Below are 21,607 nucleotides of genomic sequence, written 5' to 3' on the forward strand. Positions count from 1 at the left end.
AAAATTTGTATTTAGTCAATTAATATTTCATTTTATATTATTTTTGTATAAAAATGAGGCATGGCGAGAAGTGGTAATATTCTGGAATTGATTTTACCACCTGTCGCCATATCTTTTCAATAGGCGACGCTAACTTCACTTCGTACATTCTCAGTTGTCAAATCTGCATTGTTTACTTTCTGCAAAAGCCCCATAATTTGATTTCTCAAATAAAAGTGAAGAAAAATCATTTAAAGAGAGTAATAATAAAGTGATCACAAGGAAAGAGAAATGGTGAATGTATTCTTTTCATAGCATTGCCTAAAATAACCGAGTGTGGTTCTTTTCAAATGGGTGGCGAGAAGTGGTTACAAATGTTACAAAACTGGCGAAAAGTGGTAAAAAGTGGCGACGAAATGGTTATTTTTGCATTATTAATAAAAATCAGTTTTTTAAGTAGTCCAGCGATATGTTCTAGGATTATTGTTTTCACGTATCTAGAGCCAATACATCTAAGTAACTTTGTGTCAAATTTGACTTATCTTGTAACAAGGATTCAAAAGTTATGATTAAATGAATTTAATTTTTTCCTAAACATGGCGATAGCCGGTTATTCCACCCTATCTTTCTCAAATATTTTTCAAAAAAATTTTTTTATTTGTTCGAAAGCTTGTGACACGGCTAGATGCCAAACGGTAAATGATATCGACTTGCGGTCATCGATGACCCCCCCCCCCTCACTTAAGTCAATATTATCTTGTACAATCTTTTTTCTGCTCCCCCACCCTCCTCCTTCCCTTTCAGTTCTATCTTATATCGCATAACAAAACCTATTGAATAAAGATTAGTTATCTATGGAAAATGTAGTTTTAGATTAATTTAGGGGCTGAAATCATTGTAATTTTTTTTCAATATTCATTAAAATCTAAAAATTGCAAAAAAAACTGAGTTGGCCCCTAATAATTTCCAAAAAGCGATATATAAAACTCCAAGAGCTAATTCGGAATTGAAGGAATTATCCCTAAAAAACCGTAAAAAAGGATCAACAGTAGTAAATCGGATTTAGCAATGAAAATTAAAAAGAAGTTGCTCAACTTAGAAAAAAAGCGGCAGACAAAATAAACAATGCGCATAAGAAATTAGAGGGAAAAACAGCAAAATAGGAGAAAAATATAAAACGATCAACCCGTAACGTCTTCTTTCTGCCTTATACCATGCTCTTCAAATCACTTTCATGCATAGCCATTGTCTCTGTCAGGAGTGTAATTCTTCAAATTACTATTTACAAATGTTCGTCAATTTTAATAAAGTTACCTCGGGAGGGAGCTCTGTGGACAAAGGGAAAGTCTTGTATCGTATTTTTTTTGCTTGGTGCAATTGAGAAGTTGTGGAGGGAAGTGCATTGCAATGGATGGCTGAATATCTCGCAAAAATTCATTGATTCGCGGAGAAGATTCTGTTTTTTTTTTTTTGGTAGATCAAAAGAAAGGGAAGTCAAGGTTGTCTTCGGCGCATAGACGCTAATAATAGATACTCATGCTGACCGGCAACGTCACTAGAAACTTAGTTGTTATTGAGGAAATGGTTCTTACACGGATTCCCTCACACAATCACCCACATTTCAGAGAGAGGTTCTATAGACAAAATGTTTTTTGAAATAAAAAAAAATCCTATTGAGTTTAGCTCTGGAAACAATCCAGAATGAGTATCGGATTTTTTGGTTTAAGATTTAAATTTAAAAAATGGGTTTTCAAAAGAATTTTTTGTTATAGAAAGAAAGTATTATCTTAGATATCACCCTATGACTTGGCATCTAGTCTTGTTAAATAGAATTAGAGGCAGACGCGCAAATTTCACTTAACCACACCATCCGGACAGCATCCGTGCGTTCTCTCAGTTGATTGAATCACTCTGAACAATTCGGGTGATCTTACCCATCATTCCCCCTTTCATTAGTTAATTCAGTCACCCAAATTTCCACTCAATCTATCCAATAAGTGCTTTAAAAAATGTTGTTCACGCGAATGCTCAAAGTCCTACCACAGTCCTTCAAATCAGGATTTCGACTATTTCACTCCAGGAAGGGATCACCACCCAGAATTCTCATAACTGGTGAGTACGACAAGAGATCTTGACGAGCCTCCAAAACACACATTTCAAATATTCTGGCACTGAGCCAAATTACTGCATGAGTTTCCTCTTCTAAGCCAATTTTATTGCTACATATTAACCCGTGCCGCGTTCCGAGATGCATCAAGTGACCATGCCTCATGGTCACAGTGGATTTTAATTGAGATTCAAGTTCAATGATTAATTGGAAAGTTTTTCAGTGGAACTTAAAATAAATCCGGAAGATAGTTTAAGGAATTGAGGAAGATTTTTTTATCTGTTTCACTCTTCTACGACATTCCGAAGATTGATGTTACTCTGTTTCTGGTATCAAATTAGAACTAGTTATTCTGTATCAGTTGTTTGTAGGGTAAGATAGGGTTAATTCGGAATGATGTCTATTTTGAAATTTTGAGATTTTCTCACTGCTTCATATAGTCAAAGAGGAGAACAAAACCACGAAGAAGTACAAAACTTTATATTCTAAAGTACTGCTTTGTTGTTGTTTTTTCCTTTTCCATATAAAACTGTTAGTAAATCTAAAATTAGAGCTAACGTTTATAGAAATTCTTACATGGAAAAGCTGGGATGACATAATAACTTTTTTTCGCTAGTATCGACTGTCGATTTTGAAAATTTTAAATGATAGTTACATTTTTTAAGGATGATAAAAGTCTTTATAATACCATTCTTCTAAGATTCGGTACAGTATAAGTGGTTTAGTAATATTTATATTAAAAGTCTGTTATTGATTCAATTTATCAAATACAGACACTATCGATTTGATGGTATCGAAAACTTATTAGGGTAATTGCGCCTAATTTCGACATAGTTGGATGCAAAAGTTAAATCTCAAGTTTAAAATGTAATATTTTTAATACAAATTGAGTTTTTTGTTACTTCTTGTTAAGGAGTGTTGCTTCAAACTTTGCAGACAGTTCATTGTCCTTATTTTCTCTAAAATAATTCTTAATACATTTTAGAATGAATAAAAATGTAGATATAGTTTTGGTGGCCTATTTCGGCCACCTTCATTCTCATAGTGCCTTGCCCTTCTGGAACTCTTCCAATGTTTTTTTCACATCATCGCGTTTGCCGAAGCCACATTTCTTTATTTATTTGCATTGTATAATCTCAAGAGTATGCAAAATCTAAAAATTCATGGAAATTCGAGGAACGAAAAGTGTGGCCGGAATTGCAAGCTGGCCGAAATTTGGTACATGTACTCTATTCCATCTGTTTTTTTTAAAGTTTTATATTCTACGACGCGACGTAAGAACAGCTCGTTATGCAGTACTACCTCCCCCTACTGTCCGTAAGCTTTTCTTTAATTCTAGTACTTAAGGATGGTCTTCTCCGATCCTATGTCCAATCAGTGAAGACCACCCTTAACGTTAAAGAAAAGTTTACAAGGGCAAAGTAACCCGTATCAGCGATAAATGAGGGTAATTGCTCTATTCTCCCTAACAAACAGTATATCTTTCTATTTATAGGTTTGACCACGATTTAAAGTACGCTATAACTTACATCACATAGCGATAGCTCTATAAAGCGGTCTTCAGACTAGAGGCTTAGTTTAGTTCCCGAAGGTTTCAAAACCTTAAATAGCGAGCAATTTTCTTGGTTTTTTGGAAACCTATTAGGTTAATTTATCTTTAATAATCCGATCCTAAATTATTTTTTCTTTAAATCGTGATTGATAAGAAACTAGAACAGTTAATTCATATGGCTAAGCCTTAGATCGGAAGTCCGTATAATGGTGCTATTCCAACGAAAAATGAAAATAATATAATCTTCGTCCTGAATTCTGTTTTAGCATATAACTGTTCTGAAGTACTTCTGCATTATCGACTTTTCTTTGTGTTGGTTCCCGTCTCGACTATTTTCCTAGTCCTCGCCGTGTTCGAAAACCACCAAACAGTGGTGACGTGACAGGACCCAACGCAAAGAAAAGTCGATTATGCATAAGGACCTGAGAACAGTAATGTTCTAAAATAACATGTTAATTTTTCATTGGAATAGCACTATAACGCAGGTGTTCCGAGTTCAAAACGACTTGCCTTTTACTCACCAGAATTTTTCTAGCATCAAAAAATTTCAAGCTAAATTTAGTGACACCCTCCATTGCATTTAACTACAAAGAAGCTTGAGACTGACAACATTATCCCTGAATAAGAAACACAACAATTAATGTTCAGAAATTCTGCATGCGAGAAGGCCAAATTTCAATGTATCTTGTTTTAATCAAATAACTATATTATGAGAAGTTATGCACCGTTTGCCTCTGGAGGTTGGTCACCAACGCTAAGACGGCGGTGGACGCAATACTGTACATTGTAGATATTTTTGGAGAGTGAATAAATAAATAAATAAATAAATACTCCTAAAAAAAAAACAAGTAGGGGAAGCTAGCTGAGGCACCACCGAACACTGATTTTTTTTCTAAACTATTTGGACTATGTCGATCATTTATTTAGTAAACAAGGATTCCAAAAGTATCTATGAATTCAAACAGGTATTGTCCTCTGAAGTCTGATATCTAATTAAAAAAAATCACAGTGTTCGGTGGTGCCCCAGTTTCCCCTAGATATGGAAATATTCTACTTAAACGTATATATCGAGGGTTATAATAGCTGTTTTAAATTTCTAATATAACCGATTTAACCGAAATTTTTACAAGAGATTTTTATTTAATTTTTTTATAATTCTTGTTTTCAATTTTTCAATTCAGATCTATAAGTCAGGATTCATACTTCTTGCGTTACGACCCGTACATCTTCATAATACAATCAACAATTGCTCTACGATCCTTGAACTTCCAATTACGCCAAAAATATTTAAAAGAAGAGGAACTTTAATAGAGCTGTTAAGAAAATAAATTAGATAATTTCTAATGGGGAGATACGAAAATAATTGAAAGCAGTCAAACCCCGGCAAAATAAAAACAAGTGAAATAATCCAATCGCCCCTCAAGAAGAATCAACAAAAAATCGCCAACAATAGTTGCTATTTTTACATTGATTTCTAATTTTCTAAAAATTTTCCAGGCGGACTGGGACAGTTGGGAACCGAATGTGCCAAATTGCTGAGAAGTCACTTTGGAGAAGAGTCTGTGATACTGTCTGACATCATAAAACCCAGCCAAGCAATCGTGGACAGTGGACCATATATCTTTGCCGACATCCTTGACTTTAAGGTAATAAATATCCTAAAAAGAAACATCCAAACCACATCAAAAAATCCCTCAATGGAAGTGCCCAAAAGTGAAGTGGAAAATTATCCACATGGGCGTTCTATTTTGCCGGCAAATCGTTGCTATCTACTATAAATAAATTTCTCATGCTTTTCTACAACTTGCGTCACGCATCTCTTGATCTTCTTATAAACAATTTTGTGCTTTTTCATTTGGATAGGGTTTGCAGAAAATTGTGGTGGATTATCGAGTTGATTGGCTCATCCACTTCTCAGCCCTCTTGAGTGCCATTGGGGAGCAGAATGTACCACTGGCTGTAAGGGTTAACATTGAAGGTGTTCACAATGTCATCGAACTAGCCAAGCAGTATAAATTGCGAATCTTCGTGCCAAGTACAATCGGTGCTTTTGGTCCTGATTCACCAAGGAATCCAACCCCAAATGTTACAGTAAGTTGAAATAATTATTACAAGCAACGGCGTTATCAAACTTGCACATTAAAATTTTAATGTGATTCACATTAATTGTCGCTTGTGAGCGTCCAAATATGTTATTTGTGTCTTTGAGCCACTTAATATTTGTGGTTTTTCTATTTATTGATAAAGAAGTGGACTTGGCCTGCAAAAATAAGTTTAAATTTACCTAAAGCATAAATATTTTTCACATTAAAAAATTAAAGAGAAAATCGCATTAATGCTATAAATCAATTTATATCAAATTTTGCGGGCCAAGTCTACCTTTTTATCAACAAATAGATCAAATGTAGAATATAAAATGATTCAAACACACAAATTACACATTTGAACTCTCACCAGCGACAATTAATGTGAATCATATAAAAATTTTAATGTGCAAGTGTGATAACACAGTTGCAAGCATTACAATAGTACAGATGTTGTCAATCTGATCAGCAACTGTACTAACTGCATTTGCTTAGTGTCTGCATACTTTATGAATGATGCAAACGACGTTAAGTTAAATTTAGAAATCTGGTATATGTCTTTAATCCTATAATGAAGACTTTTAGAACCGAAGCAAATGTTTAAAGAAATATTTGAATTATTTAAAATAATTTTTGGGTTACTGCACATCTTAAAAGTCGTGTGTTCAAAGTTGAAAATTTCATTGATATCACGGATATCACCATATCTTCGGTTGGCTCAGCAACTGTGCTAACTGCATTTGCTTTGTGTCAGCATTCGTTGTAAGCAACGCATCGCTGTGCGGCGTTTGCAACGAATGCAGACACAAAGCAGATGCAGTTAGAACAGTTGCTGAGACAACCGACGATATTCATATCATACTAGCCTTTTAATGGCCTTTTACTAGAGTAGATCACTTTACAGTTCGAAATCAAAGATAAAACTTGGCAGCCTTATGCCCTAGACAGACTTACGGCTTAAGCCGAGATACAGCTCAAAATAATGATACTCAAAATAAAGATTAGACTTCTATTATATCAATAGTTTCCCATTAATCCGTCTCTCGGTTTAAGTTGTAAATGTGCCTATAGGGCATTAAGGTCAAACGATAAAAGTTAAAAACTTTCGGTCCCCTCTAAAAAAAAGATCATCTCGAACAGTTTTCCCCTTTTCGACATACATTTAAAAATTAAATGATCTTACGTTGTTTTTTAAAAATTTTTTCGATTATTTTAAGTTTAGGTTTTAAAGCTATTTTTCAACAAAAAACCTTTCTGGCCAAAACTAAGAAAAAAAAGAAAACCGTAAGATATTTCTATTATATTCCTGAATTTTCCTTCGAAGCTCTATATAGGGTTCTCAAAAAAGTTTGTGGACGAAGGCTATATGATAGCAGCATTTCGGTCACGGTTTTAGAAAATTATCAGCCATTCAAAGACTTTTAGTTGATTTTTTTATCGAAATAAAATCAGTTGGTAGAACAGAAGCTTTAACGCAAGGGGTAAATAGACTGCTACTCATGGTTAACTTCAAATCCTTAAGTGCCGATCATGGATACTGGTCGAGCACTAGCAGCTGATGGTGAAGACTGATCAGGCATGATCAGTTGATCACGGAAATCGATCGAACACGATCAACTCTTCAGGGAATTTAATCGGTCTTGGTCAACTGATCATGGAAACTGATCGCGCCCATCAGCTGATTATGAAAACTGATCGGCACCGATCAGCTGATCCTGAAAAATGATTAGAAACGATCAGCTGATCACAGAAAACGATCGAGCACGATTAGGTGATCATGGAAATTCATAGGCATTGATCAACTGATCAAGGAAACTGATCAGCGTCGATGAGCTGATCATGGAAACTAAACGGGCATAATTAGTCGATCATGGAAATTGATCAGCGCTGATCAAATGATTATGAAAAATGATCAGCGCTGATTAGTTGATCATGGAAACTTATCGGCTCTCATCAACTGATCATGAAAACCGATCGGAACCAATCAGCTAATCACGGAAAGTGATCAGCGCCGATCAGCTGATTATGTAAAATAATCGGCGCCGATCAGCTCATCCTGAAAACTGATTAGGGCGTCGCGTCGATCAGCTGATCATGGAAATTGATCAGGTACGATCACCTGATCAGCGGCGCTGATCAACTGATTATGGAAATTGATCTGGACCTATCAGCTGATCCTGGGAACTGATCGGGTACGATCAATCGATGAAAATTGATCGACACTGATCAGTACCGTTCAGCGTATCATGGAAATTGATCGGGTACGATCAGCTGATCGTGTAAATTGATTAGCGCCGATAAGTTAATCATGGCAATCGATCGGCGCCAATCAGCTAATCATGGAAATCGATCGGTTCTTATCAGCTGATCGTGTAAATCGATCAGGGACGATTAGTTTATCATAGAAGTTGATCGGGCATGATCAGTCAATTAAGGACAGTGATCGGCATCGTTTAGCTGATCGATTGAGTAATTGAAATAGCACTGACTTAAGACGTATCTTGAGAATCTCCTTGATTCTCAAGTTTAGCTGATTATGGTAATTGATCGGCGCCGAATCAATAAACTGTCACTCACAGTTTACTCGCTGCCCATACTTGTTCACCCCCTGCTAACATAGCATAATTACTAAAAAGCATGTACAATCGTTTTATCTGTATTACAGGTGCATAAAAATTCTAGCGAGATGATAAACCTTGGTATCTAAACCCTTATGAAGTAGTCAGATTTGTAAGAGGAAATTAAGTGTGCTTACAAGACTTACAAGCTCTCACAGATTTCTAACTTGTCAGTCGCAAATTTTTCCAGTGAATTAATTGATTAATCGATTAGAAAATCGTCAAGCATCAAGTTTGTAGACAAAATCTGAGGCATATTCTGAAGCGATTCCTACAATTTTGGACCATTCGCTACTACTAATATAGAAAAATAATAATAAGCTGTATTAATTAATTTATAGACAATTATTGTACAAACAAATGTATAGATAAATGCATTTAAAAATATCTATCTACAAAACGTGCTACAAAGTACAAAGTTATCTCTGACAAGAGTTAAAACAATATGTATTGCAATAAAACTCAATTAAACACTCATTATGAAGTTTTTAGAGAATCAATTTCACATTAACGAGGCGCAAACTTGTGAGAACTTGCAAAATTTCCGTGCTTTTCAAGTGCAGCGTTTCAATTGGAAAAGCCCTCTCTGCCTGGATTTCCTGCACTTTCCCTTGCCATTGATACCACTATGCAGAAAGTACTTTTAATTGTCGCAACATATTAATGCCTTTTCTGATTTGTCTTTCAGATTCAGAGACCACGAACAATCTATGGTGTTTCTAAAGTTCATGCTGAATTAATTGGGGAGTACTATCACCACAAATTCGGTCTCGATTTCCGCTGTTTGAGATTTCCCGGTGTTATTTCTAGCGATGCACCAGGTGGTGGAACAACAGGTGAGAAAATGTAATGCAAGAGTCCTTGATAGTAAAAAGCTGCAATTTCTTAGTATCATTGTTTTCCATTCCCATTATTTTGGCAATTGGACCCAAAGTCATCCATTTCTTGGCATTTTCCTAGCCCAAGAGATCGCAATGACACCATTTTGCTGGGTGAAAGATGGCAAGTTTCACTGCATAGCAAAATCTCATGGTGGATGATTCCAAACAATATGCCATTTACAATCTTCTAAAATCCGAACTCTCTGCACATGTTTCATATGCACTTCACCTCAAAACGTGACGCAATATTTCCCAATCCAATCGCTCATTCCTTATCTATCACTTATCTTACTTTGCTATTTTTTTGGCTATAGATTACGCCGTAAGTGTCTTCTATGATGCCCTCAAGACGGGTCATTTTACATGCTACTTGAGGCCTGATACACGTCTTCCCATGATTCATGTTGAGGATTGTCTCAGGTGAGTACCTCAATGGTAGAAGTTTTGGTGCCAATGGAGGCACATCAATTTATTGATTCTTTATGCAAATTAGGGCTCTTCTCGAATTCATGACAACACCACAAGATAATCTCAAGAGAAGAGCCTACAATGTCACAGCCATGTCCTTCACGCCCGAAGAATTGGTGGCTGAATTGGCCAAATATGTACCAGAACTCAGGGTTACCTACAAGCCTGACAGTCGGCAACTAATTGGTAATATAGAACCCCACAATTTAATCCACACAAATTTGTCATCATCCACTTAATAATTACCTCTAATTCAGCTGATTCATGGCCACAAGTATTTGACGATTCGGAGGCAAGAAACGACTGGGGATGGAAGCCAAAATACAATTTGCAAGATCTAGTCGAAATGATGATAACAGACGTGAGGAAAATTCTTGAAAGAAATGGTCAACTTCAAGGAGTTTCAGGATGATCAACAATTGAACAATAATCCCCTACTCCACCCGCTAAATGTGCATTTTGAAACTGTATTGTTATGTCTTCGCCCCACCTTTTACCTCGGTATAATTTCATGAAGTCAAAATTCGCGTCCCTTCCTTTCTCAAAAAATTTGCATACGGTCGAAGGAACACGTCTTCGACACGGAACCCCTATAGGGGCTTCAGACCTAAGGCTTAGTCATCTGGCTTAAGTCCTCTAATTCCTCATTAAGCATAATTTTTAAGGAAATTGTTGTTTAGTATTGAATATTAAGGGCCAATGATTAATTAGATTTTGAAAAATTAATAAAATTGCTTGTTACTAAGATTTTTAGAGATCTTCGGGAACTGGCTAAACCTCCAGTCTGAAGCCGGCACTATTGACACTTTTGTCAAAATGTTGAAATTCATTTAATGTATCTAATAAAATCTAAGTAATATAACGTTTTTTCATTAATCTTCATTTTTCAATAAGGCTAAATATTCGAATTTCATATCCCAAATGGTACAGAGTAGGGTGTCAATAAGTCCTGGCACGAGTTCCTAAAGTGTCAATAGGTGTTCCTTTCACCCTAAGTCTTTCCTTTTCGGTCTCAAAATTCAGCTGAACAAAATTTAATTTGACGTAACGTTCAAAAGAAGAAGAAGATTGCGAAAGAGTAAGACAGGCATATGCAAAGCTTTTAAGAAAGAAAAGGACGTGAATTTTGACTTTATGAAATTTTCCTGATCTAAAAAGTGTAACGGAGCTATTAATTTAAAAAAATATATTCATTTTAATGTATACGACCCGAAATTGGTGCCAAAGGTTATTTCATAAATTCACACTCTAAATTATTCAATTTGTAAATCAATTCTTTGTGGTTACTTTTATCATTTAATAAATAAAATCAATATTGCTATTAATAGAGCTGGGGATTTTTTGAGTTTTCATATCACGCCTTATCTTCTAGCAAATAATATTGTACGGATATTGTTTCAAATCATAATTTTTGATAAGGTTTTCTTTATATTTTTTTAAATGGTTTGAATGTGTTCTAGTTAAACACAACAATAAACTAAAATTCATGACAAGATTTTTTGTTTTTTTACGTAAAATTGATAAAAACTTTTCTGATGAATATTATATTAATGTGAGTGATATAGATATTTTAATTAAAATCATGAAAATACATTATATAGCGGACTGTTATTCTAAAGAGATGGCAAAGCGTCCCAGCTTTGCGGAACACTGAGAAAAAAAAAGAGGTTGCGATTAACTTTTTTCGTCATAACTTTCTTTTAACTTTTTAATGTTAATTTTACACCTTTTAAGGGTAAAATCAGCATGAAAGAAGGGTAACTTTAACCCATAATACACCTAAAAAGGGTAATATTTACACCATTTTAGGATCTATACTGCAGGGTAAAATTAGAATTTCCGGAATGTTATTTTGACTTTTTCGGATTTTTCTCAGTGAATGTTCGAACTCACGAGAAAGAGCTATCCGTGTATTATCTTTTCACATGCTCTTTAATACTGATTAAATTGATTGATCAATTTAAAAAAAAAAAACATCCGAAAAAAGAAACTGCTTAAAAAAAGGTAAATTTGAAAATATTTTAGCATGAGTACCAAGCATACGAACAAATGAAAAAGCAGGAGCATGACATTTAATATGTTTCCCATATGTTTCTAGCGCGCCGAAAAAAACTCTTGGGTTTATTAGCTGTTTTCTGTCAGTGTAGAATGAATTAGCAAAAAAATATAAATACAAAATAAAAGCCAACTCAATATTGAATAAGCAACCGTAAACCCCGAAATGGCAACCTACGTAGTTTTGGAGATATCTTGTGAAATGTGTACGAAAACCGGGACAAATTTACACTAAAATCGGTCGCATTTTTCAGAGCTAATGTTACCCCCCTGTGAAAAAGTAAATCTGAGAAAAGTAAATCATTTACGGGTATATCATCCATTCACTACTGATCAAGTTCGACACATACGCGTTGGAAATTTCAAGATCTTTCAAAAAAAATCAAATCTAACCAAATCGGTTGAAAAATAGGCCCACTAAACTGATTAAATTTTGATGATCGGAAATTCGATATCGAAATGGTTTTCGAACATTGGTGTAAGAATGAAATAATCGCCCGCACAATCTCTAAAACATATTCGAAAATGAAAGAAATCGTAGGAGTCGTTTTAGAAATAAACTAAAAAAAACATGATTTTTTAGGGGAAGAAGGGCGGTGGGAGAAATGGAAAACAAATTAAAAAGGGGTGGCAAAGCGTCCCGGTACTCAATCGATTTAAATTGATTTGTAAATCGGTGGCAGCCAAAATCCCGAAAGCCAAAAGAGGTGTAAAATTGACATTAAAAAATGTTGATATATTTTTACACCTAAAAAGTGTTAAAGATATCAGGAAAAAAAGTTAATCGCACCATCGCTTTTTCTCAGTGAAGTAAGGTAAAGTACCCTCTAGTCGACCGGTTTCTCAACTCGGCCAGTTGAATTATTTAACCAATTTTTTAACGTTTTATAGTCAATTTTTATGAAATTTTCACTGATTTACGTTATATATAATATAATACACCTTCTAATGTTAAATCGGTAAGACCATATTATAACAAATCTAAGTAAATTGAATAAATAGTCGCACTGGCCAAGTAGAGGGTACTTTACCTTATATACTGCTTTTTTCGTGGAGTTCGAGCAGTAAAAGGTACGATGACAAATAAGGTCAATTAAAATTCATCTTGTCCTTCATCGCACATCGAGAGGGAAGTATTTACAACCATATTCGAGATATTTGACATCAAATTTGATGTTAGAGCCCCTAGCGGTGGCTTCTACAAAATTTTGATTTTCTTAAGAGTTCTGTTCTAGCATTTCACGAAGTCTTTTATTATTGTCCTTGTTCATCAAATTCTGACAAATAAAATGAGAGTTATATTCATTTTAAAATTATTTTTACCCTCTATAGGGGAAGGATTCCAGGCTTCGCACACATTGCAGGTTCGAACACTTCCTATCTTTCCCGTAATCTTTTATTGAATCTGACAAAAATTTTTTTGAGGAAATGTGTGAAAGTTACAGAGTGTCCAAAGCAAGATTGTGTTAGAGCATCTAAATAACGAACTCTAGCTTTCCGTGGCGTATTACCTTGGTCACCCTTTTGCAATAATAAAGATACTCAACTAACAAAGCTGTTGATATTTAGAGAAATTAATTCTAATTTCACAATTTTATGAAATGACTTTTTATTCTCATTAAATCTACTATCTGAAAGAAAAAACTAAGCTTCTTGAATTCTCAAAAATTGATAAGGTTATTTACAACTACGAGGAATAATAACCATAAAGGCTAGTACAATAAATTTATCGATTAAACAATGTTAGTTAACAATGGAGGAAGTACCACTTCTTTCTGTTCACGATGAAAGACGCAAAAAGAAGGCTGAAGAGGTGCTTAAGAGTCTCAAATTTCATTCAGACAGCCTCAGTGATGATCTCTCAGACGATTCTAAATCCGACTGTAGTAAATTGTCAGATCCCTTCTCAGACATGGAAGAGAAAATCACCCCTCAAGACAACGGAAAGAGGGTAAGTAGACCAGGGTTTCTGGTGATAACGTTCCAACAAAAGTACATTGCTCATTTCAGAGAATGACCAAAATAGAAGCCGATATCATGCTAATGTCCAGTTTTACGCCTAATTTCATGTCAATCCAGAGGGAAATGCTAGAAAAATTACCACCTGACTCTGCAATTTGCGCAGATTTTGCAACACATCGCAATTATACGTATTTAGACCGAAGGCAACCAAAGGAATGTGATGAACAAATAAAGCTTAAAATTCAGGAAATGCTCACATCGTGTGGGATAAAATCACCCGTAATCAGTCGTGCTTCGGAATCGCCCGATAAGCCAACATCAACGGCTGCACCCTCACCTCTAGATATGTACAATCAAATGCAAGGGAAATCCCCTTTGAGTGATGCTGACAATAATTCCTTATCAGCTGTCTGGCGGATGTTAGAGGCACAATCTGTGGAAAATGGCTTTCCGGTCACACCTTTTGGTTATAACGTTTTCGAGGACAAACGATTGGAATGGATGACCAGAAGGGATTCATCGTGGAATGACAGAGAACAAGTTAGGGAGAAATGTGAGAACTGGTTAAAGAACATAGAATAATAAAAAAAAAATGGAATCAGACCTATTTAGAAAAAAATATTGGGGATGATGATTACTACGGGGGGTCATCGAAAATCAGAAGTTGATATATCTTACCGCTTGGGCTCCACGTAGATGACAACTGGAAATATATTTGGATTCTCGCGTTCCTTTTAATTTCGAGCAAAAGAGAATTTCGAAGATCAATTTGTAAAGAATTTCGAAATAAAATCAAATCAATTTTCGTAAATGGAGCACCTCTTCTCTTTCGTCATAGAAATGAATTTAAAATATTCTGAATATATAAAAGATGTTTTTACTTTCGTTTGCCTCTGGAGGTTGGTCACCAACGTTAAGACGGCGGTGGACGCAATCCTCTCGTTCAGTAATACAGTAGAGTTCCGCTATAGGCCATCGCTCTATAGTCCACAATTTATCGATCGTTGATTTCAAAACACTGATTTTAAGTTAGGTTATGTTTTTTCAGGGGTCTCTTCCATACGTTTTTGCATAGAGGCACTGAAGACTATTGGCAAGTTTTTTCCTAAAGAGAATTGACTTATCAGTCTGATATATTTCGAAATCGTGCATGAAAAGCTATCTAAAAATACATATTTCATAATGCTCGCCGAAATAGTACAAGAACTATGAGCAAATTTGTTTAAGTCGCGGTGCAATAGGTGCAAAAATTTTACAAGAAAAAGTGAAAAATAGCTTCACCTTTTATTAGGCTTGATGGGCCCCTATGTTTTTTAGTACGCGACATGCAATGTTGTCATAATTATTTTAATATTTTTGGAAAACTTTATTGAGTAGTTGTGATAATTGTGATCCATAATGAAGAGAGCGAGGACAAGTACCACAATCGCAAAGAAAGTGGAAGCCGTTGAGAAATTTCAATACTAAAAGTCGTTGATAATTTTAAAAAATGACATGGACTATAGTGCGTCCCAAGTGTCATATCTGGAACCAAATATGGACTAGAGACCTGCACGGGTCGGGTTTTAGGGTTTTTTTTAACCCGCACCCGCAGTGAATTTGATCTGTACCCGACCCGACCCGTTGAAATTTAGTGCTATCCGACCCGGCCCGACCCGCAATACAAAAATTAATACCCGTACCCGACCCGACCCGCAAGAAATGTAAATTTACCCGTCTTTTTACTTATTAACCCGAAAAACAGTAATACGGTATTTTTGTTTCATTAACACGATTAACAAATTATTTGGACTATTTGGACATTAAAACGATTCAATTTACTCAGTAATATATAAAATTTCATTTTAACAAAAATAAAAACCTAAGATAACTTTTTTAAGAACGAGATGCTTTTTTTTCTGACCGAAAATCATCAATAAGAAAGAAAATAATAAACAATTTTTTATCTTGATGGATAATAGGGACAAAATAAATAGTCTAAAAATTTAAGTCATTTTTTTCACGATAGGGTAAATGTCCTAATTCAAAACCATTTTCAGACGCTTTAACTTTGACAGAAGATTCGACACATTAAGTTCAATTTTTTTCTGAAGAGAATTACATAAATTTGCTCCTTTACTAATCTAGAATGTTACTGTTTAGTGAAAATTCTTTAGATGTAATTTGAAAACTTCTTAAACACAAAAAATACGCGAGCGTAGATTCCTTCTATTGGAAACATATTAATCCAAATGGAGACAAGGGAAAGTTTCTAATTGGAGACAAGCAGTGTAAGTGAAACCGCGATGAAAGGCTTTCAAAACCTTGTTCAGTTGCTCCTGAGTGCAGGATTTGTTCTTATTCCTGGTCTTTTCTCCTTTCTCATCTAAAACAGTAAGAAAATCTCTCCAAAAAAAATGATATTTCCGGGGTTTCCTATTGAAGCATTTGCAGACACTTCAGAAAAACCCTTTTTGTTCACGAAATAGGTAATTATTTCATTTGGAAACTTCACGTACCGTTAACAATAAAGATTAGCACCTAATTTAACTAAAATTAGCCAAAAATGTGACATTAAATGTTAAAGAAAACGAATAAACAACAGTCACCTCATTGTGTTTTCCATTGGAAAACATGGTCGATCAATGAAAAATGCGATGGTGAAAAGGTACACTTTTCATTTTTCTGAGAAATTAACAAATTAAAATTTGTGAATATGAATAGATTTTTGCTTTATTTGGAGCAAAATTAACTAAATAATGAAACTGTGATATAGAAAATATATAAATATAATAATTTAGTACTATATTTATCGTGAAAACAGTAACGTTTCCATTTGGAGTAGCGAAAAATTTCCATTTGGAGCAGGTTTTGAATTAGCTTAATTTACCCTACCAGTAAATAATTTTCATTCTAATGAAATATGTTATATATGAGTAGGGGAAACTGGGGCACCACCAAACACGGGATACCACCAAACACTAATTTATTAGTTCTAAACTACTTGGATTATCTCGACCATTTCTTCAGTGGACAAGCATCCCTATAGAGCCTATAAATACCTATAGGTCTTATACTCTGACTGAACTCGAATATGCGATTTAAAAATCGCAGTGTTTGGTGGTACCCCAGTTTCCCCTAATTGTGGTTTTTTCTATTCCCTTCTATTCAAAAGGGTTTTGCTTAAAAAATGGTAATATAATACATTGGAAATGTCAGCGAAAAATTCTATAACTTTGTTGAGTTCCAATACAATATTTTTAGTGATGATAATTACAAAATTTTCATGGAATTTTTGATTTCGTAGAGTTTTAAAAGGATATTAAAGGAAGCACTATTTGAAGATTTTCATGATTTTTCGTGCAGTAGGGTAAGGGCTCATAATTTTGGACAGTCTGCTTATAAGCATCGATGTTCCAAGTTTGAAGTGCGATATTTTCAATACTAATTTACTTTTTTTATTACTCTCTTTTCAGAAGGGTTGTTTAGAAACTTAGCATGCTATTTATCGTCTTATTTTTACTAAAATTAGTTTTAATACGTTTAAAAATGAATTGATATGTAGAGGTGAATTTGACTCTTATTTTGGACAACTTGTTTATTAATTTGGCCAACTTGGCTGTAAATTTGGGCAGCTAATCCGCCTCAATAGGATGCCCATTGTTCTTCATTTCATGAACCAATCCTACTAAGACCTCTTCCTGTTCATGTAAGGCAAACTTAGAATGTCACAAGAAGCCCGGAAACTTTCCATATCATTCATTAAAGTGAGTTGACTTCGGTACTCCAAGTACGTGCGGATTCGCTCATTCCCTGGCCTTTCCGGGAGACTTTCAAGGTTTTTCTCGCTACATCTCGTTCGTAGAGATTATGCTCCCTTGTTTTTCCAGGCATTTGTCCAACCTAGTCATCACAAAAGATGAAACTTCACGAAAATTCGTGAGAAAAACACCTGTCCAAAATAAGGAGTATCACCTCACTGGTAAATGTCTTAAAACATTTCCCATTTTTCACACGAAAAATCTAATTCACAAGGCAAATCTCACTTCAGATCAAATGTACAAATCACCACTAACGTAAATCAATGCAATGTTTAATGAATATTCAATAATATCACTCAAAAAAAGCGAAGAAACATTGTTAGTACTTCATCACAGCTAAATAAGACTGATGTAAACAAGAAGTTCTGTCATATTTCTCGTAAACAATTGCTCATACTGAATTTTCAACAAAGCAATTTCAACTCAAATCATATTCAAAATTTAACGTATTTAGTGTTGAAATCTTCCAAAAAGAACAAATATTTAGATAGAATTCATTATTCATCAAATATTGGAATAAAAATCCATAATTTTAATCAATTTATTTTTAGTGCCCAATTTTATCCTCAAAGTGTCCAAAATAAGAAACTGGACAAAATTATGAGCCTTTCCCCTACTATGAAAAGAAATTAAAGGAAAACAAGTGGCAGAGAATGGACGTCCTATCACGAAACATCAGCTGTCCAAAATTACAAGCAAAGTGTTCACAATAACAATCAAGATGTCCATAAAATAGTACTTTTAAGAATGTCTATATTTTTATTCATTTTTATGCATTAAGAATTATTCAAGAAAACGTTCCAAATGTTTTTAAAGAAAACTTTAGCTGGTAATTACTTTTTTCTTGATCGCTGGAGAAAATCTGAGAAAAATGGTTTTGAGAAAAGCGTTTCCAATTTTCTACTGCCTATCTTTTCTAAGGGTGCGCTCGGCTTCTCAGAGTAATAATTTCGATAATTTTACTCTTTAAAGGCGATTGAAACACTAGTTGCCCATAAAGAAAATGGTTTTTCCTGACAATATAAAGTTATGCTTTTTGTGAGAATTTTACGAACTTCAGTTTAATGTTAATTGTATTTATGTACAGAAAATCGTCAATTAGAGCAAGCGATACTCAAAAATCATCCAGTTTTTTCTCACTCAATGGAGATAGGAAAAATTCCTGTCACCACCCAGAATCGAACTGGAGACCTGGAGGGGAATTCTGTAACGCTCTGGCAATGCCATATGAGAAATTGGGTTCGAATCTTAGGAGAGCTTTTTCGAAAATGCGATTCTGCAGCCGTAACATTGCCATTTCAACTCACGTGGCAATGTCAGAAGTCACATATTTGAGATTTCTGGCAATTCAAATGACAATGAATTTTGTTGAACAAATCAACCAAGATGTACTGTATTTTCATAAAATCGTCAAGTAAAGGGATTTAATTAAAATTCAATGAATTGCATTTTCGAACTCATATGATATGACAAATAAAGCTCGAATGACATTGTCAGGTTTCGAACTCACGCGTGACAATTCCACGAAAATTACAGAATTCTCCTACTGGACTTTCATAGGAATTTCAGGGAAGTTCATTATGGACAAATGTATATTTCACCCTTTAGATTAGATCATTGTAGAAGAGACTTGGCGAAAAAGTTGATCCGAAATAAATCGTATGTAAACCAATAAAGAAAATCTCAAACTTATAGTTCCTAATAATAATTCCTTTATTTCTGAACTTTCCCAAAAGCTATTTTTTTAGAACGCAAAATTTTAGAACTCACTAATTTCTTAAAAATGTTATGCCTAGGCATCTTTATTTTAATAAAATAATGCAAATAAATATTTTTTTCATAAGATTTTAGAAAAAAAGACGTACCCCCGGTCTCGAGTTGAAGAATTCCAGCAGGTACAAGACCCAAAACCTTGTACACCATGGATGGCAAAATTCGCTTCACAGAAAACAGACAATAACCAGTAACAATTTTGTCTGGAACTTTCCTGAATTGCCCCTCTGATCTTAAACACATCTCCAGAAGAAACTTATAGTCCATTACGCCAATTTTCTGTGATATCTTGAGGTGGAGGTTCTTAAGAAATCTGTAGAATTATTTTACGAAACTTGCTTTCTTTTTTCATAACGGTACATCGTAAGTTTTTGGTGCCAAAGATTAGTTTTTAGAGAAGGACCCAAGGAATAATTTCCCAAAACAAATCTTATCTCTATCATTTCATTCTCCCTATGATTTTTCATATTTTTCCCACAAATCCTTAAATATCATTTAGTTGAACAAAAAGGTAAAAAGTATGACAACAATCCTTTTAACAAAAATATTTTCCTTGAAATAAGAGTTAGGGCCACTGAAGATTCTAATGTATTGAATTCGAATTGATACTTAGGGTCGAATAACGCACCGTTATCAAGAATTTTTTAACAAGTTCAAAGCATAATGGCTTTATGAGAACCTCCAGAGATTTTATCTCGTTTTGCAAGGAGAATATTTCTGTACAGAGGATATGTAATGCTATATGTGATTCTTTTCTCGAATTTGTAAGATATTCAAAAATTTGAGGAAAATCTGGAAAAGAGCATGTTTTCTGTCGGTTCGTTTTGTCAAACTTTGGCAAAATAATATAACAATTATATTTGATTATTTCCACGAAAAAAATGGTCGGATAATTTTTGAAACAATACCCGAAAATTTCTAGATAATTATCCGTGACCCGCCCGACCCGCAGATTTTATTGATAAAACCCGCCCGACCCGCAAATTTTCGCGGGTACCCGCGGGTCGGGTCGGGTGCGGGTCGGATATGCAGGTCTCTAATATGGACTATGGCGAGACTCTACTGTACCTAAAAATCCGTTGGAAGTTCGAACGTTTAAACCGACGAATTACACAAAAGTGAGCAAGGCTATCAAAAGGACTTTTATTTTAATTAAATTGCAATTCAAACGCTCTGCCATCCTGAAATTCCACAAGAAATCACTTATTGCAGCAAATACAGTAGAGTTCCTCAAATTTGAACTCCTCAAATTTGAACGACGGTTTAATTCAAAATGTAAAATTTGAGGTTATGAGAAGAAAGTTTTGCGTGGAGTTTGAATCAGAACCATTTTTCTCTACTGTTCCCTCAATATTATCGAATTATATTAACTTCTGCAACAAATTCCATTTATTTCACAATAAATTACATTAATATATGCTCCTAAAGATTTTTTGAGGTGTGGGAAATGTCATCTATAGAGGAAACTGGGGCACCACTAAACACGGGGTACCACCAAACACTGCGATTTTTTAACCGGATATTTCATATCAGAGGATAAGACCGATAGGAATTTATAGGCACTATAGGGATGCTTGTCCACTGAAGGAATGGTCGAGATAGTCCAAGTAGTTTAGAAATAAAAATTAGTGTTTGGTGGTACCCCGTGTTTGGTGGTGCCCCAGTTTCCCCTACCCCCCAAATGTTCAAATTTGAGGAACTCTACAGTATTTGCACATTGTTGTGAACATTGTCGACAATTGAAGTGTCAAGAATACTGAAATTCGAAATAGCAAAACAATCAGCGCTAAAGCGGCGAGTACGCGAACTTTCAATTTATACTTCCGGTAGATTTTCGAACAGGTTTGGCTTGGCTTTGTAGTGGCTTCGTTTCTTCAAAAGGTTATTACTGAATGGAGCCAATAGAGAGAAAAGCAATCACTGTTTCTGTCAATTGCTGCGTTTTAAAGCATTTATCGATAAATAAAATATCTATCTATTTAGGTGCTGGACATTACAAATTCATTCAAATGATCCAAATTAATGAATCATAACCGAAGATATGATCTCAATAAGTTCGTAAGCTTCGACTTCTTAGGTTTGATTTTAAAGATTTTATTCGGTCCTCTCCCTACCTCGATTTAAGTACACTGGACATAAGAGTCTGACCTTAAATAATTTCTGGGAAAATAGATACACGGTAAACAATGGTTACTTGCCTTCATTACTCCACTTGTAATCTAATCAGAACATAATTCTTATCACCCCCGTGATAAAGTTCACACACAGTCGTATCAATCCATAAAAATCAGACTATACCTCTTTCATTTGGGAACTCAAATCAGTTTC

The 21,607-nt window shown here is 34.7% G+C and overlaps 2 protein-coding genes across 2 annotated transcripts; both read left to right on the forward strand.

The window, feature by feature from the left end:
- The first annotated feature begins 1,830 nt into the window (after positions 1–1,830).
- On the forward strand, positions 1,831–11,026 carry LOC129802241 (L-threonine 3-dehydrogenase, mitochondrial). The gene is made up of 7 exons (XM_055847919.1): positions 1,831–2,091; positions 5,136–5,284; positions 5,502–5,729; positions 9,029–9,176; positions 9,536–9,641; positions 9,715–9,875; positions 9,947–11,026. The coding sequence occupies exons 1-7, from the start codon at positions 1,989–1,991 to the stop codon at positions 10,099–10,101; spliced, it is 1,050 nt and encodes a 349-aa protein (XP_055703894.1). The 5' UTR covers positions 1,831–1,988; the 3' UTR covers positions 10,102–11,026.
- Positions 11,027–13,313: 2,287 nt separating this feature from the next.
- LOC129802243 (uncharacterized) lies at positions 13,314–14,462 on the forward strand. Its single transcript, XM_055847922.1, has 2 exons — positions 13,314–13,695; positions 13,755–14,462. Exons 1-2 carry the CDS (start codon positions 13,498–13,500, stop codon positions 14,286–14,288), a joined length of 732 nt encoding a protein of 243 aa, XP_055703897.1. The 5' UTR covers positions 13,314–13,497; the 3' UTR covers positions 14,289–14,462.
- The last annotated feature ends 7,145 nt before the right edge of the window (positions 14,463–21,607 follow it).

This window comes from Phlebotomus papatasi, chromosome 2, assembly GCF_024763615.1.
Source record: "Phlebotomus papatasi isolate M1 chromosome 2, Ppap_2.1, whole genome shotgun sequence".
In the NCBI taxonomy this organism is placed as follows: domain Eukaryota; kingdom Metazoa; phylum Arthropoda; class Insecta; order Diptera; family Psychodidae; genus Phlebotomus; species Phlebotomus papatasi.

Bases quoted from the DNA above. Each gene is read 5' to 3' on its own strand.
- LOC129802241 (XM_055847919.1), top strand. From the start codon at position 1,989: ATGTTGTTCACGCGAATGCTCAAAGTCCTACCACAGTCCTTCAAATCA. The intron at 5,730-9,028 runs GTAAGTTGAAAT...TTTGTCTTTCAG, and splicing joins ATCCAACCCCAAATGTTACA to ATTCAGAGACCACGAACAAT. The intron at 9,876-9,946 runs GTAATATAGAAC...CCTCTAATTCAG, and splicing joins TGACAGTCGGCAACTAATTG to CTGATTCATGGCCACAAGTA.
- LOC129802243 (XM_055847922.1), top strand. From the start codon at position 13,498: ATGGAGGAAGTACCACTTCTTTCTGTTCACGATGAAAGACGCAAAAAG. The intron at 13,696-13,754 runs GTAAGTAGACCA...TGCTCATTTCAG, and splicing joins CTCAAGACAACGGAAAGAGG to AGAATGACCAAAATAGAAGC.